Raw genomic sequence first — 17,731 nt, 5'->3', positions numbered from 1 at the left:
CAGCTTAAGGGTACAAACTTCACCACAGTGTAATGTACAGGTCCCTTGGGTGACATAGAGGCTGTTAAAGGGCTCCTTTAGATCCCACTTACAATGAACTGAGAGAGAGAGAGAGAGAGAGAGAGACAGAGAGAGAGAGAGAGAGAGAGAGAGAGAGAGAGAGAGAGAGAGAGGGGAGGAGCAAAATGAAGAACATTCTGGAAACATATGCCACTTCTCAGGAGACTCTTGTAGTACTATAACATCCTCTGCCTGTACGTCCCTGACAGGTCTTCTCCTCCACAACTGCCTTCTGCCCTCTGGGACAGAGGAGGAGAGGAGAGGGGAAGAGAAGGGAGGAGAGGAAAAAGGGGAAGAGAAGGGAGGAGAGGAGAGAGGGGAAAAGAAAGGAGGAGAGAGGAAAGGAGAGGAGGAGAGGAGGAGAGAAGAGAGGTAAGAGAAGGGAGGAGATGAGAGGGGAAAGGTGAGAGGAAAGGAGGAGAGGAGGAGAGGAAAGAGGGGAAGGGAAGGGAGGAGAGGAGAGAGAAAAAGAGGGGAGGAGAGGAGGAGAGGAGAGAGGGAAAAGATGAGAGGAGAGAGGAAAGATGAGAGGAGAGGAGGAGAGAGGAGAGGAGAGAGGGGAAGAGAAGGGAGGAGAGAGGAAAGATGAGAGGAGAGGAGGAGAGAGGAGAGGAGAGAGGGGAAGAGAAGGGAGGAGAGAGGAAAGATGAGAGGAGAGGAGGAGAGGAGGAGAGAGGGAAGAGAAGGGAGGAGAGAGGAAAGGTGAGAGGAGAGGAGGTGAGAAGAAAAGGTAGGAGAGGAGAGAGGGAGGGTGAGAGGAGAGGAGAGAGGGAAGAGAAGGGAGGAGAGGAGAGAGGAAGTGTGAGAGGAGAGGAGGAGAGGAGCAGAGGAGGAAAGGAGAGAGGGAAGAGAAGGGAGGAGAGAGGAAAGGTGAGAGGAGAGGAGGAGAGAAGGAGAGGAGAGAGGGAAGAGAGGAGAGAGGGAGGGTGAGAGGAGAGAGGGAAGGTGAGAGGAGAGAAGGAGAGGAGGCTCATATTTCCTTTGAGACACAAATATTTCCTGCTGCACACAAAGAACACTTCTCAAAAGTGTCAACCCTCATATCTGGTCCATCAAAGACACAGTATATATCAGCCATGGCAGACAGGAAAGTGTTCTTCGGAACTGAAAGCAAAACTTCTTCTGTATTTATTTTTCCTACGTGTTTGTTTGGCTGCTTTGTTCAAAGTGTGTTCAAGGATAACATAGTTTGATTTAGAGACTGATAATACTGCAGAGAATCTCTTTGTTCGTTATCTTCCTTGAATGTTTCATGTAGTGATAGTTGCATGTCAAAATACATGAGAAGCACTGCTTATCTGAAACGGAACAACAGCAAAACCGAAACCTTCTGTGGTGAACAATTACCTTAACTGATCTGCTTAAATTAAGCCCTAATGAGGCAAAGCTAAAGTTCTTTGTACAAACAAACCCACTGGAACCAAACCTTTCCCCCACGCGTTACCTTACACCATCAATCCAGGTTCCCAGTCTCGCTCCGTTCATCACAGTAAACGTCTGCTTGTGTGCACAAGGTGCTTTTCCAAGCGCTGTGATCTCAAAGCATATCCATCAAGACGAACACAGGCTTCACAAGCCTAGATGGAAACCAGAGGAACTCTGGCCTTCACTATAGCTTAGAAAACATGCAAAGAACATTGTTGATGCTCAGACTGTCTGATGTAGCAAGTACACATCGTCAGGTCTGTGAGTGGGAAATGGTAATCTGCGTTGGCATGTTAGTGGTTAGGGGACTCAAATAAATGACTTTGGAAGACCCTCAAAAGAAATGAAGAAAGGCTCTTTTTCTTCCTGTACACTAAGAGGTTAAGCATGTTCTGTCCAGATTAGTCACAGTTTACCTGTAACTATACCCCAGAGAGGACCTTGAAATACTACATCTGTTGTTACAATTTTAAAACCTTAGTAGAACCAAGGGTCCTGCGTAGGATTTTTCCTACTGTGTGTGTGTGTGTGTGTGGGGGGGTGTGTGTGTGTGTGATTGTGTGCTTATGATTGTGTGGGCGTGTATGAGTGATTGTGTGTGTGTGTGATTGTGTGTGTGTGATTGTGTATGTGTGTGTGGGTGTGATTGTGTGTGTGTGATTGTGTGTGTGTGATTGTGTGTGTATGATTGTGTGGACGTGTGTGAGTGATTGTGTGCGTGTGTGATTGTGTGTGTGTGATTGTGTGTGTATGATTGTGTGGGCGTGTGTGAGTGATTGTGTGTGTGTGTGTGGTATGCTCAGCTCTCTTTGATATCTCTAATAACGTTTTGTTGTTTCCAGTACCAGTGTAGATAAACCAACACACGTGCTGACCTGCCTGACAAGCACGGACAGGAAGAGAAGTTAACATGGTGTGCAGCAGTGAAAGCGGTTCCACACACCACAAAGCAGATGGGTTTCATCAATGCAAAGAGAAACGGTTTGCGCAACAGCGAGTGAAGTGTATAAGCGACCAAGTTGGCTTGTTTGAGCCATAAGCGCTCAGATGAAAACGTCAGCATTCCTGTCATGATTCCACTTTTTGACAGGGCCAGAGAGGGGCATGCATTTTGATTTTGTGTGGGTTGTTAAGGGATTTATATAAATAGTCTGAATTTGGTGCCACTGGTTTCCACGGACTTCAAGGAAAAATCGAAATGTTTGCTTGTGAAACTAACTAAAACCGGCCTAAAATAAACATTCCTCAACAGAAAGTAAAACATGTTTTCAAATGTAATTTTTTTTAATCATAGTTCAGAGCCACAAATGTTCTCTGAATATGAATACACCTCGGAAAATACCCGGTGAGCTTTGACGCTGGCAACATGCAGAGACACTACCCACGTCAGAAAGCTTAATATCCATCATGACAGATTCAGTGAATGTTAAAATCTGATCCATCTCTGTTTTCCTCTGTCATGGACCGTGTATGACTGTGTGTGTGTTTGCTCGTGTGTTTTTAACCAGTAAAACAGTAGCTGACCATCCTACCGACACTGTTGAAAATCAGTGGGTTCTTTTTGACGCGTTTACTTTATAAACGCCAGGATCGGAATATGATCTCTTCTTCCAAAAACCTTTTTCAAACTCACTTTGTATTTTCTCTGGGACAGGGGAGTCAACCACAGAGTGTTAAAATCAACAAGGTAGTCTTTATGTAAGTCCTCCCGCTGTCTGCCTCTCCTCTTCACTGCGGCTTTCGAAACCCCCCCCGGCAGTTCTGTCAAGATCGGTAGCCAACTCCATTTAACTACGATTATACCGCCAGTTGTTGACACACATACAAACACACACGCCCTGTTGCTTCCCTCACAAACTCTGTGAGGCCCTAGTTCACAGTCGCTCCGTCGTGAGCACAAGGCTCACCCTGCTCTCCCACCGGGTCCTGTCGTGCTGTTCACGGTCGCTCCGTCTGCCGCTCTGCCCCCTAGGAGCCAGAGGAGAGGGAGGCCATGCAGTCGCCTGTACCGTAAGCGACACCTTACGTTGCTTGTTTATTTAAGATTGGAGACCTCAGTGGACTGGAAGTCCTACATCCCGACGCTGCCAGAAACAACACACACACACACACACTCACACACACACACTCACACACACACACAGAGCAGAGGCATTACTATAGTTACTGACCTTGGCTGTGTTTTTGTAGAACAGTAACTGGAGACCCTTCCACATAGGGACTCTCGCACTCACAGTTTTCCCTTCCAATTTTCCATCCTTGACATTACTAATTGGAAGAGTTCTGGGCCCACGGATGGAGATCAGGGAGTTTTGTAGGTTTACATACCTTGCTGCCTTGAAATATGTTCAACAAAGCTAAACCTCACTTATCTGACGCCAAAGTAATCACCTATTTACATAATAGAAACCTCACTACCTGAACCTTAAATATCAGATCTCTCCACCTGACCAAGAAAACATCTTCTGAAGGCTGTATTTGGGCTTTTCAAGGCCCATTTCTTCCACACTACAAACCACCTCTGCTACTTAATGCTCGTTCAAGGGTGTCTCAGTAGGGGGGCAACCTCTCCCACTCTCTCTGAATCCGACTCAGCGTTTCCACAATAACACTTCCTCTGAGCAGGGGGTGTGAGTCGACTTCTACAAACACGCCACAGTCGTCCATTTGAACTCCATTCTTACCGCCACACCCATGCCAACCTAATTGTGCATGCCGTATCTATGGGAGACGGGAGTGAGAGGATGTAAACATGGCTTTGATCCATCTTCGGTTGAGCCGCATCGGGGTTGGAATGTTGGGGGACCCAGGCACCTTGCCATTGATTGTGCCTTAATCCACATGTATGTAAACAGAGCAGACTTTCCATCACTGCCTTCCTCCCAGACACACTATTGGCGTGTGTTTGCATGCGCATGTGTGTGCGCGCGTGTGCAATCATCTCTTTATGAGGTACAGAACTTCAGAGATCAAGCGATTATCCTGACCATACAGTTGGGATCCAAATCAAAGCAACATCACAGAAACCATTTAAGTAAAACAAGAATGACTTTGAGAGCTCTAATGGGATACCATTAAAAAAGCCCATTGGGAGTGAATGAAAAGATTACCTGAGAGAACCACACCCCCATCCGCACCTCCCATTCCTCAGCCCAGGTGGGGCTTGTGTGAGCAGCTACTGCTTTGGCACAGGGAGGAGCCTCTGGCGTGTCTGAAAGCAGGTAGACAAGTAAACACCAAGGTTGATAGATGAAGAACTTGAAAGAGTCTACTTTGAATAAAATACTGGTATTTACTATACTGGTTCAATTGAAATATTTTTTGAATGAATCAAGACCAGGCTGAAGAGTGCAGGGTTGAGTAACTTGAGGCGTGATGTCACAGACTCTCTTGGCTCTGCTAATGCTAGCATGCATTATGCATCTTTCTCCTTGGAGCAGAGGTCAGTCAGTCTGTCAGCCTGAAACAGAATGGGGGGGGGGGGTGGGGGTGGGGGGAGCTGTTTTAGCAGTAACTTGAGTATGCCATTCAAAAAGATAAAGCTACTGTGTGTTTGTGTGTGAGTGTGTGTGAAGGGGGTGGGGGGCGGTGGGGGTGTCTCTGTGTATGTCTGTGTTTATGTGTGTTGGTGTTGGGTGAGTGGGGGGGGAGGGTGGTGGTAGGGGGGTCGTTGTTGTTTGTCAATGCGTGTTTCTGTGAGTGGGGACTGACGAGCAGGAGAGGGGCATAGGAGTGATGCAACCGAGCAATCCCTCCCTCCCTCCCTCCCTCCCTCCCTCCCTCCCTCCCTCCCTCCCTCCCTCCCTCCCTCCCTCCCTCCCTCCCTCCCTCCCTCCCTCCCTCCCTCCCTCCCTCCCTCCCTCCCTCCCTCCCTCCCTCCCTCCCTCCCTCCCTCCCTCCCTCCCTCCCTCCCTCCCTCCCTCCTCTTAGTCCTCCCGCCTCCCCCTCCTCCTCCCACTCGTCCTGTCCATCCCTCTGTTTCTCCTCAGTCCACTGCTACACGGAGACGGCAGCTGCTTGCCCAGCTTACAGACTCCCCTAGCTCGCTCTCCAGGACGCCCTGGGAAACAGCTTCTCTCTGACAGGAACGCCGCTCCAGAGACCGCCCGCCCGGCCGGCTGCCTCTCTCTCTGCGTATCACAGGTAGCACTTGACTTGTTATCTCTTTCCAAGCCAGGGGGCAGAACACTTTGTTTGATTCGGTTTTTTGGAAGTTTCCATCAAAGCGAGCCGAACTTGCATGCTTTCTTCAGCCAGAGTGACTCAGAGTTGTGGTCGCCCTCTCTCTTTCTGTTTTCGCTCTACCTCCCTCTCTCTCTCTCTCTCTCTCTCGCTCTCTCTCTCTCTCGTATGCGCACTCTTTCTGTCTGTCTGTCTCTCTCTCTGTGTGTGTGTGTTCCTCTCTCACTCACACTCTCCCCCGCGTTTAAGAGTGGAGAGATAGTGTCTGTCTGAGTGAAGACAGAATTGGCATTCTCTGTATTGGAGCCAGAGCAGGATCCACCTTGAGTGACGCACATTGATATATTTGAGAGACAAAAAAAAAAGGTACTTATTTTGGTTTGAGCTGCGGTCTGTTGGAGCACATTAGAGGATTACAGTACCTGATATCTAGGAGATCGACCAGTCTAAACACTAATCAACCATCCATCCTCTCTCTCCCTCCTCTCCAGGCAGCGGGGAAGGAATCTCGGCAGGAACGCCTCACTCTCTCTCTCCCGCAGCTGTCTTGTCTTGTTGGAGAAAGTTCTGGACTGACAAAAATGAACAGGATGATATTTCTCATCTGGATCTGGGACTTAAAAAGTTATTCTCACGAGATTCTACCATATTTCAGCCCTGCATGAAAAAAAGATAACCACCACCTACCAACTCTCTCAGTGGAATATTTCTAACTATTCAGGTAGCTTTTCCATTTTTTCTTTCTTTGAGTTTCTAAGTTCTCCTTCCCAGCGCTGGTTTGTAGGAGTACCTCTGGATGTTTATTGCCATAAGAGGTTCTGGAGGAGCAGAGCGAGAAGCTGGCAACTCTGGTGTAGCTGACAGCCAAGCGGCTTGTTTGTGAGGGGGGGAATAAAACAGCACCGCCCCTGCTTGTGTGGTTTCCCTTAGTCGGTCCAGCTAACTGCGGGTAGGTAGTGGAACCCAGACCCTTCGCTAATGCCCTCTCTGGGGTGAACTATGGGGACTCTGCAGGTGATCGTACACCAGCCTGTCGCCTGGAAGTCTCCAGAACATCACCAGATGAAAAACCTCAGCGACAGTATCAGCACACCGGGCCAGAGTGTCGGACTCGGGCTCGACCCTCGCTAACCTCTCCGTCCCCGTCTCAACCCCGCCCCCCGCCCCCCGATCCACGGTCTCACTGACCAAGAGACGACCTGACTGTACCCTGTGACTCCTTGTTGTGGTTCTGATCCAAGTGGACCCTCCGGGGACCCTGACAACTGCGGGCTACTGTCCCATGTGGTCCCCCCCGGAGGTCAGCTCAGAGAGACACAGTGACGGGTCTGGATAAGCCGGGCACACGGTAAGGACACCCCGGATCCTCTTTAGGTGCTGTAAGCCCGGGCTTAGAGGGCAGGGCGGTAATCACAGCTCCAGGCTGGCTTAAATTAAACATCAGGACAACTACAGAACTGGCTAGCTACGTAACGGTGTTGGTTGTGGTAACCTTAACAGTTCACTCGGCACATTCAGGATCCGTGGCTAAAGTTAGCGGTGCCGTGCGGATTTAGGAGGTCAACCTGGTGTGTCGGGATGTTGTGTTCAAAGGCCAAAGTGCCAAATAGGTTTGGATTGCTGTCAAATTAGGTTGTGAAATTGACTGTATCTCTTAACATCATACAAAATGACCTCATGAACTGGTAACGGTCAACAACATGACGCATATTCTGTTCGATTATCGATGAAACGATACGTTTTGTGTAACGGAACACGACAGAATGCTGGAGGTCTCTCCTGTGGCAACACTTAGCAGTCTTCCCAGCACTTTGACCGGTCAACACGCAAGAGGACTTGAACCCTCTGAGTGAATTCAGGGCGACGTGCAGAGAGAGTCGTGGGCATGGGAGGCTAAACCTTCTATCTCTGAGCTCTTCAACTGCTGTAACCTTGGTAACAATCCGGCTTAGGGGCACAGGGCAGCTGGTTACTTTCAGGAAAACAGTGATTTAAGTCCACTGTACCCCACGGATCTACCTTCTCTCTGTCCACCAGAAAGGTTTACCTCATGAAGGTGGCTGTGGGCAAACTCGCCTGACGGTATTAAGATCTGAATCAGATCAAATACTATTGATAATTTGCACCAGTATGAGATGAAGCGTTGACCACATGATTTGATTGGAAATAATCCTAAAGTCTTGTTGATCTCTGTTCAGTGTAGCTGGAAGTTGAGTAGGTCAACAGATAGAGAAAAACAGTGAGTGCCTTGACGTGTAACATTGTTACATTCACAATAATAATAATAACAGAATTATTACCCTCATCATAATCAATTACCGAGCACATCCGCTCATGATGCAATAAACTGAACACCGGCCAACCGGAGTCCATGTGTGAGCCCCTGGGCTTTCACACGTGTTCAAACCCCAGGCTGAGGGGAGGAGGCAGGGCATAGTGCATAACTGAACGTCATCCATGCAGAAACCAGAAAGAACACTCAAACCTATGTGGGTCAAAAAAAAGACCACTCGAATTCCCCATCGAACTGCGTACGGCGCGGTCGTTCGCTGGTTTTCTGACAGGGTTGGATCCTCCAGGGGGGTCGTGTCTCGAGTTTAGTCCGAGTGAGAACTCTTGGTTTGTTTTACCTGACCCAGAGGCCCAACTCAGGCCTTATACACTCTTGATGTTCCCCTCGTAGTTACTTTTATATTATGTATCAACTGTCTCAACTCTGATCATGTTGCCTTTTGAGAGTGGTTGTAGTTTATACAGTTTTGTTGCTTAAATAAATGTGTCCATCACTGATGGTTATCGAGAGAGTATGGATCCGGCTGGTTTATTTAGTTTAAGTCGAGACAAACAGAGGACTGTTGTTCACTTGCGTCTCATATCTATTCTCCAGCTGTGATAATTTTCAGAGAAAATAAACGTTTTTCCATCCTCCTCTCGACGTCTATGACTGAGGCGAAAGAACCCTCTGAAGGGGGATCGCTCTTGCCGAGAAACGGCCGCCACTTGTCTGTGATCTCACAATCTCTTACATGGTCACTATCGGACGGGAGAGCATCACATGCCGTGCTAAACAGCCCCGGTCTCCTGCGGGTCGAATCTCTGGGTGTACGAGAGGGGGCCCGAGGAAATAGAGAAACCCTTGAGGAACACAGCTGTGGATTCCAGGTTCACTAGGGTGGCTTAAGTGAGTCAACTGGCCTGACCGCCTGCCAACAGTGAACCACAGGAGGCAGAATGCAAGACGAGGACGGTGGTAGCCTCTTTTGCTAAGATAAACAAACACAAACAGCGGTGACGAGAGAGGGTCCGAATGAATGTGGAAGCCCCCGAGGCTCAGTGGACGCACTCGTCGCACACAAGCCAGCCCTTCCCTCCTTCTGTCGGAAAGGAAAACAGCTCATCGTGTCCGCCACTTCGGTCTTTTCTTACTCAGGACAATGTACACAAAGCAGCCCCGATCTTAGACAGTCGGGCCGGCGTGGCCTTTTCCCTTTCAGTTGATTGGACTGTGAATTGTCAACACAGACTCTTTGAATGGAGCTCATAGCGTTCCAAATCTACCGTCTTTGAGTCATCATCTGAGCCGGCCATCTCTGGAGCGGTAGGAATAGCAGCGGTGGTTTGGAACCGCGGCGTGGTGAGGCTGCTCTGTCTGACTGAGAAAATACCACGTCTTGAACCGCAGAGATGGTCCAGAAGGTGAAATAATAGAGGCTTCGGCTTGGCAGGGCGTTTCAGGTTGAGAAACCTGATGTGCTGCTCAATTACGTTAGTTAGGCCTGGTATAATTGTTTGTGATGGAGAAAGATCGTTTCTTGATGAGAGACGACAAGGATACAAAAACACAAGGCCATCCAAATATTGCACAATGTAAACAATGGCCTCTTATAACCCTTGTGACCACTCCAGTGACACAGACTGTCATAGTCACAGTTTTCATTGAACGCCTGCAGCTGAATGTTCATACAACTTCCCTGACATGTGCTATGCATTTGTCTTTGAGATCCTTGAGCCAGCGCCATCAAGTCAAGTGAAACATGAGGACGTGTGTAAGGTTTGAGGATAGAGCTGTGAAAGAAAAACGGATCATCAGCGTGAAATATCGCATCGACACTTTAGACCCGTGGCTATGTGTTAGAAATCAATCAAATGAACTCCCTGATCTCTCACATACACTCGAGAGACGTTCTGAAAACCATTATTTTGTATGGCGGCTTTCACTCATGTTTTGGAGTCTTGCGTTATGGAAGGCATTAGTCTCGGGAGATGACAGGCCTTGGGGCCGGCGTGAGAGGATGGCCAGGGAAGAGGAGAGGTTCCTCCCCACAGCCTCTGCTCCACACCAGGGGGTCAGGACCTTTATTGCCGGTGCTTGTGTTCCATCTATGAGGTCATCATTCTGAGACGAGCTAGACTAGAGCTGGGGAGAGATCAAGCATGGCTTCATCAGTTGAGGGCAGAAGCCATATCTGGCTTTTAAAGAAAACATTCCAATGTGTCCTTCATGTCAAGATGTCTGGACATCATGCATGGCATCTGTTAACCGCAGAACAGTACAAACTGGTCATCAATGGCTAATCTGAGCTGGGAACATGCTGTTCAGTTGGTGTCCAAAGCAACACAAACTTTGACCCTGGATGTGAGCTGGCACCTTTGACCTTCTCCCCCAAATCTGAGGGATACCACCCAGGGGAACCTGCTGGTATTTCCCCTGACCTCTCCACCAATCAGAGCAGTTGCCTGCCCTCCATCTTCCCTTTCAACAACGTGCCTCAGCAGGGGGGTATCCATACTCTCCCTCCCTCTTCCTTCCTGTTTCAACCCTCCATCCCTCCCTCTTCCTTCCTGTTTCAACCCTCCATCCCTCCCTCTTCCTTCCTGTTTCAACCCTCCATCCCTCCCTCTTCCTTCCTGTTTCAATCCTTCATCCCTCCCTCCACTCAGCTTCTCCCCATCCCTCCATCTCTCCACTCACAAGTCACCCTCCATCCCTCCATCTCTCACACTGAAGTGGAGTCAGCACCAGGAGACTGGCGGGTCACAGTGTCTCACAGTGTAAAATCCCACCCACCAATTTGCAGTACGTGAGATCTGACGAGGATCTGCTGCCTGGATACCCCTCACTCACTGAAATAAGCCCCTCTTTGACACGTGTTTATACATCCTCTGAGAACCCACTTCATCTGTGCCCAGACATGAGTTCTCGTGGAAATATATGGCTGGATTTAATACTCACTGTACTTCATCTGGAGAGATGGCAGCCAGCTGATAAAGCCAGTAGACTGGATGAGAGACAGACAGATGGTCTGAATTACCTTCTCTATTGTTATTCCAGCCTGAGAACCTCTCAGAGCGGAAGAGAGGCTCCTCAACTCTATTGTGGATCAAGAGTAGATTTCAAGGACACCCTTGACAGTCTCGGTGGGGCACAATTCGGTTTCTTTTCTTCGGTTCACGACGTTAACAATGTCTCTGTAAATACCAATCAAACTGATTTATTTCATTTCCTTTGTACACTCCTAGAAACACAGACTTTTCCAAGTGAAGGCTTCTTCAAACCTTCCTGTGAGAAGAGCCTTATGTTCTTGAGAAGGGGAGTGGTGGGTGGGTGGATGGCTGTAAGTGAATAATGATGCTGTTTGTTTTTCTATTGTAAGTTATTACAAGAAACAATTGTTAACATGATGGAGCCTGTATGAGGACATTCTGGTAGATACTGTAATAATACTTCAATTTGGCATGTTGACATACAATAAGTATGCAAGTAGCCTACTCTTTGAACCTCTATTAGCTGTTCCAATGGCACCTATTTCTGAAGCTTGAAATAGTTGTGTCTTTCAGTCTCGTCCAAGATGCCTCAGAACCACCTGAGGTGACTGTGCAGCCTCGGGTTAATCGCTGTGGAGGAGTGTATGAGGGATTAAAACGGGGCTTTGGAGTCCGGAAAAAAACGGAGAACAGAAGGACTTCCTAAACACGAACACACACACACACACGTACCGAATTTCTTCGATTAAACGCTGTGGCGTTTATTACACAATGTTCATTTTAAGTGCGGCGTTTATTCAAGGGCGTCGTTTATTTGAGGGCGGCGTTTAATTAGTAAGAGAGATTTAGTAAATTGTTTAGCTGCAGTGCAACCATAGACAAACAAAGAATAGACACGGAAGTCAGACACGAAGCCTAGTGTAAAATTGAAGCCGCGCGTTTAGTCGGGAGTAGCCTACAAAAGCGAACCATTCATAACGCTTTTACAAAGACTCCACTTACAATGCTTCGTTGCTGGCATTGTGACAAATGAATCACGCAGCCAATTAGACTTGGCTGTGTCATTCGTATCATTTGTATTTAAAACTGTTGAAACGCAGGTTTCAATTACTTCCGCTGACCTCCTTGTCTATTCTTTGTTTGTCTATGAGTGCGGCAACTCCCTTTCTCATTGGCTATCATTAAGGTGTGCGTCCGGAGGTACTTTAACTGCCTCAAATACAAGTGTTTTACATTGTATAGAAATTTGAAACAGCATGCCGAAACGTTCTTACACTTAATCAAACAGAAAGCTGTGCATAAAGAACTCACCAGCAGCATTTGTGATTTACTTGTTTAATAAATACAGTGTTTTAATTTAAACAATTAAATAACAGTTTTCTGATTTTTTCGGGGTGTGTGGGTTTAATCAAGGGCAGCGTTTATTATTACACAATGTTCCTTTTTGGTGCAGCGTTTATTTGAGGACGGCGTTTAATCGAAGAAATACGGTACAACTACACACACAGACACACACACACACATACATGTCCACACACACACACACACACACACACATACACAGACAGAACCGTCTCCCAGGGGGTCACCACGTCAGATATATTTAGCCTCTGAAGGAGGGGATGAATTAGTCAGCGCTATCGCTCCTGCATCACTCTTCAGCACAGGACAATGGAGGCCTCTTAACATTCACAATGAGAACCCCTGGAGAAGCCTTGCTCCCGGCTGGAACGCCTGCGCCTCGCTCCCCGCAGAACAGGCGTCTCCACTCAAGCACAGAGCCTGATAGGATTCAGAGTGTAGCTTTAGAGCCTTTCGGTCGCCCGGGCGTGTAGGTCAGTCCTCCGTTATGAAGTTAATGACTCTTTTATGAAGAGAGAGAGAGAGAGATGATGATAAAAAGGTCCTGCTCCACTACGCCAAGTCTTGTGCACGCGCATGTGTACGTGTGGCAATGTGTGCGTCTGTGTCTGTGTGTGTGAGTGTGTGAGTGTGTGTGAGTGTGTGTGTGTGTGTGTGTGTGAAGTGCGGTAAGAAGCCCATCAAGGACTGTAGAGATGTAGAGATTGAGCAGCAGAAGGCTCAAAGAAAGTGCTGTTTCAGAGGTGGTGGGGGAGTTGATCTCTGGGGATGATTGGGGCGGGGGGGAATCTAGAGGAGGTTCTGCAGTCGGCTGCATGGATCTCCAGCTTGTTCAGGTTCATTCTCAGTGCTCTCCCTGCCAGCCAGGTTTCACACTTTGTGCTGGAACACAGTCTAAGGGAATCCGAGGGGTTGCTACACAGTCTGACTCAAACTCTGGCTGTTCCTACTGCAGGAAGATTTTGTTTTCTAGGCTAAAAAAACATTGTTAGTGTTTCACAACAGTTTGTCTGAGTTCTGTGGTAGCTACGGTAACGGTTGCGATGTGTGGGTTCACCGCAAATGACCTGGTAGCAACGAGAAGGTCGCCACCAGATCGTGAATGTTATCTTCTACTCAGCCAAACCCTCAGTCCTCGTCTCTCTGAATGCACATAAGGAGGCAGACTGGCCAGGGCTTAGAGTAGGACAAGACAAGTCACACACACAGACACACATGCACACACACACACATACACACAGCCCCCAACCCCTATGTCCAGTCTGGCAAAACACTCTGGTCTGGTCTGGAGATATCCTCAGTTTGTGTCAGTTTACCGCTTCCTGGTCTGGAGAAAAAGTTTAAAACACACAAACACACACACACACATGCACTCAGACAAGCCCACACGCTTACACGCAGGCACACACACACACACACACACAGACACGCACACACACTCTAAGTAGGATGAAACAAAACATAGTGAAAAGGTCAAGCAGGCTTTGGTGTGTGAGACATTAACAGGTTTTGGTAATGACTTCATCCTTTTAGCTCCTCACCTTAGCCTTCAGACAACAGGTGCACACAGGTGCAGAGAGCGAAGCTTACATTCACAACCAGCACACTGGTGTTGGGAAGGCTAGACCAAAGCTAGATACAACAACAAAAAAAGTCTGAAGAACTTAACTCAGAAATGCATCAACCCCACCAAACAATAGCTCTGTTCGGGCAACAGAGGGGTCTGCATTCCCTGGTGGATGTCCAGAGAGTTTAATTCAAGCCAGACAGATCACTGTGTGGAAACCATGCTGCTGTAGTGGAAGGCACATGAGAGAGAGAGCTCTCACAAACATGTACTGGCTTTAAATCAAACCAGAGACTACTTACACCCCCTATAGAAGTCAAACATCTCACTGCGGCACATTTCCGTTCAAACATATTTGCTTTACATCCGTAAGATCGGTGAGACCAATTACGCGAGTGTGTTCTACTTTGTGTGTCTCTGTCTGCAGTTCCAAGGTTACAGATTTACAGCACGGTTCTGGTTCTCCTGTAAACTAATGCAGCACATGCTTAGAGAGAGAGCGAGAGAGAGAGAGACAGAGAGAGAGAGAAACGAGGCAGGATTCCAAAGCTGTGTATTCAGATACTTGACAAGGCTCTGTCCTACAGGGGACACTCTCTGGGACTAGATAAATCTTCAGAAGCAATGGCAGCATGTGGGTGCGTATGTGTATGTGAAAGTCTAAGTCCAAAAGTGTGGGTGTTTTTGTGCAACTGTATGTGACCACGTGTGTGTGTGTGTGGCTGCTAAATGTCTTTTCATGTGTGTGTAGGGGGCAGGAACGGAGGGGACCCCTGTCTCTCTGTATGTCTGAGAGGGCCCAGACAGAGCGTGTTCTGATCTACAGCAACATCAAAACATACACTCAAACACGCCACGTGACCTTTGTAAGCAGCTGAAAGTGGGAGAGCCCTTGTCTTGGGGCTCCCATCCTCTTGGCCTTTCGGCAGACGATTGAGTTGGCGTGACCTTCCAAACTATGTCTGCCACAGAGGTGGCATGTTGTCACTGTTTTGTCACTGTTCACACACCTTCATTGTTATTGACATGGGGGGGGGGGGGGGGGGCGTGTGAGTCGTTTACCAACTTGTTTGTTTGTTTGTTGTTCCAGAGTGTCAATGCTCCTACTGGTTCTAAGATGAAGGTATGGAAGTGTGCTGCCATTGCCTTGACTCTGTGTGGCGCAGGACTGGCCTTCTTCCTCACTGACATCATGGTTCTCACGACGCCCAGTCACCAGCCTGCCTGGGCCTCCTCCTCCTTCTCGCACGCCTCTTCATCGTCATCCTCCTCTTCCCCGCTGGGCGCCAGCCGGCAGCGGAGAGCGCGGTCGACAGACGGGATGAGCTCCATTCTGACTGAGCGTAAGTCCATAGCTCTCTTCCTCTCTGGCTGTGTTTCGATTGGGTGGTCAAGAAAGCCTTGATGGGATTGGCTCCCAAATAGTTAATTTAGTCAAATATTCCGTCTTGATCTTCATCGTAAGAATGGGGATGGAAACCAAATATGTAGACCTTGGTTAGTGGTTTAGTCAGTTCGAGCCACAGGGACTAAACCAAGCCCAGGCCCCATGTCAGAACCGAACAGTCCACTACAACGTTTGTCAGAATGGGTCTCAGTACGCTGGGTTAGGACCATCTTTAGTGGGAGGTGGTGAAATGCGTGTCACACGTCCCCAAGGCCTCACTGGACCTGCAGTATTCATGGCCACATGTCACATAAAAGATGCAGAGATGTAAAACATGAGGCACGCTTTCCAGGGAGAGAGAGCACAAGAGAGAGAGAGAGAGAGAGAGAGAGAGAGAGAGACAGAGAGAGAGAGAGACAGAGAGAGACAGAGAGAGAGACAGAGAGAGGGAGAGAGAGAGAGAGAGAGAGAGAGAGAGAGAGAGAGAGAGAGAGAGAGAGAGAGAGAGAGAGAGAGGGAGAGAGAGAGAGAGAGAGAGAGAGAGAGAGAGAGAGAGAGAGAGAGAGAGAGAGAGAGAGAGAGAGAGAGAGAGAGAGAGAGGGAGAGAGAGAGAGAGAGAGAGAGAGAGAGAGAGAGAGAGAGAGAGAGAGAGGGAGAGAGAGAGAGAGAGAGAGAGAGAGAGGGAGAGAGGGAGGGAGAGAGAGAGACAGAGAGGGAGGGAGGGAGGGAGGGAGGGAGGGAGGGAGGGAGGGAGGGAGGGAGGGAGGGAGGGAGGGAGGGAGGGAGGGAGGGAGGGAGGGAGGGAGGGAGGGAGGGAGAGAGGGAGAGAGAGAGAGAGAAAGAGAGAGAGAGACAGGGAAAGAGAGGGGGAGAGAGCTCACTCTCTAACTGGGCCAGTGCAGAACAAGACAGGTTGGTCAAAAGAACTTTCTTCAGCACGTCCTGTTGTATGTACACTGTTTAACATGTTAGTGCTGATAATTTGTTAAACCAAGCCAAACACCTCACCTTAACAGACGCTCCAAACCTTCATACTCTGACAGAAACTTGGATGCAACGTATGCAGTAGCTCGCACACCTCGTGTTTTTGTGTGGAGCTTTCCCAGGTCAGTTAAGTTGCGCAAGATCAGCCTCTCTAATCACCCAGCTTGTCATGCTACTGCCAGGCTGTGGACTCATCTTCACACGACACAGAGGGTTCAGCCTCCATGCTTCAGTTGGCGGGAATGATGCCGTTGCATCAAAAGGCTATGTTATTCTCCATGCCTTGCACTCAAGAGCATGGAGTTGTCAGATCCTCAGATTTCAGTGTTTACACACAAACCTCCCTTCTCTCCTCTCCTCTCCTCTCCTCTCGTCTCCTCTCCTCCCCTCAGTTATGCACCTGTTCCAGACCTTTACGGAGGGCGAGCTGAGGCAGGTGGTGGGCAGTCTGGTGGACAGGAAGACCCAACGCCAGGCCCGACACGACGCCCGACTGGGCAAACGGACTAAACGGGCCAAGAAGGGGGTGAAGCCGTGCTCCCTGCGCGTGGTCAACATCATGGTCAGCGAACTGGGGCTGGGCTTCGAAAGCGACGAGACAATCAGCTTCCAGTTCTGCAGCGGCACCTGCAAGGCGAACCGCCGCAACTATGACCTCATCCTGAAGAAGTGGAAGAGGAAAGGCATATCCCGCCGGGACCGCAGCCCCTGCTGCCGGCCCACCGCCTACGAGACCGACTACGTCCTGGACAACGACAACAGATACGTGAAGCTCGGCAATTACTCTGCCCTGGACTGCGGCTGCGTATGATGTGTTCCGTCTGCTGGGTGGCAGCTGTGTGGAATTTTGCACAGCTGCGGCCATTTTCAGGAGTGTTAGCAGAGGGGGGGTGGGAACGGAGCGCTTGTGGGGAAGCCCTGAGGGGGGCCGCGTCTCTAGGAGCATTAGACCGTCCTCTTGGTCTCATGGTTGACAATTCGGGGGGGGGGGGGGGGGGGGCAATGGGAGACCAGAGTGAGTCGTGTGCACCACGGCTGACGTCACAGGAAATACCAGAACTGCTCCTGGAGGAAAGCAACAGTGTGACTTCCTCCCTGCTCTGCTTTCAACAACAAAAAAGATGCTTTCTTTGCCTTCCGAGGGATACTCTCTCTCTCTCAGAGTGTGACTTGCGGTGTGGGGAAGCCTTGGTCTCATTAGTCATCTGAGGCGTTCTCCGTGGTGTGACTTGTTAAGACGTGCATGCCTCCATGCCATGCTGCTTTGATCCCACATACATATGCTTCTATACAGAGTGTCTACAGACTATAAACCTTACTATAGGAGGAGGCCACCACAGTCATTCACTCACAACAGTAGGGTAGAGTATGGCTAAGATCTCCACCCTGTCTGTTTGTCTGAACGGCTAAGAAACATTTTGCACCCAGTTGAAAGGGTTCCTAAAGCGTGCATTCAGTTGTCAGTTGTAGAGATACCTTTTTTTTTTTTTAAGAAAGAA

General features: G+C 48.9%; 1 protein-coding gene across 1 annotated transcript; it reads left to right on the top strand.

Annotated features, from left to right (window-relative positions):
* Nucleotides 1-6,101: 6,101 nt before the first annotated feature.
* Nucleotides 6,102-17,102, top strand: nrtn (neurturin). The gene is made up of 3 exons (XM_084676294.1): nucleotides 6,102-7,015; nucleotides 14,952-15,204; nucleotides 16,625-17,102. Exons 2-3 carry the CDS (start codon nucleotides 14,979-14,981, stop codon nucleotides 17,041-17,043), a joined length of 645 nt encoding a protein of 214 aa, XP_084532420.1. The 5' UTR covers nucleotides 6,102-7,015; nucleotides 14,952-14,978; the 3' UTR covers nucleotides 17,044-17,102.
* Nucleotides 17,103-17,731: the final 629 nt, after the last annotated feature.

This window comes from Hypomesus nipponensis, chromosome 16 (assembly GCF_054491055.1).
Source record: "Hypomesus nipponensis isolate SF chromosome 16, ASM5449105v1, whole genome shotgun sequence".
In the NCBI taxonomy this organism is placed as follows: Eukaryota; Metazoa; Chordata; class Actinopteri; order Osmeriformes; family Osmeridae; genus Hypomesus; species Hypomesus nipponensis.
This window is presented reverse-complemented; position numbering and strand designations above follow the sequence as displayed.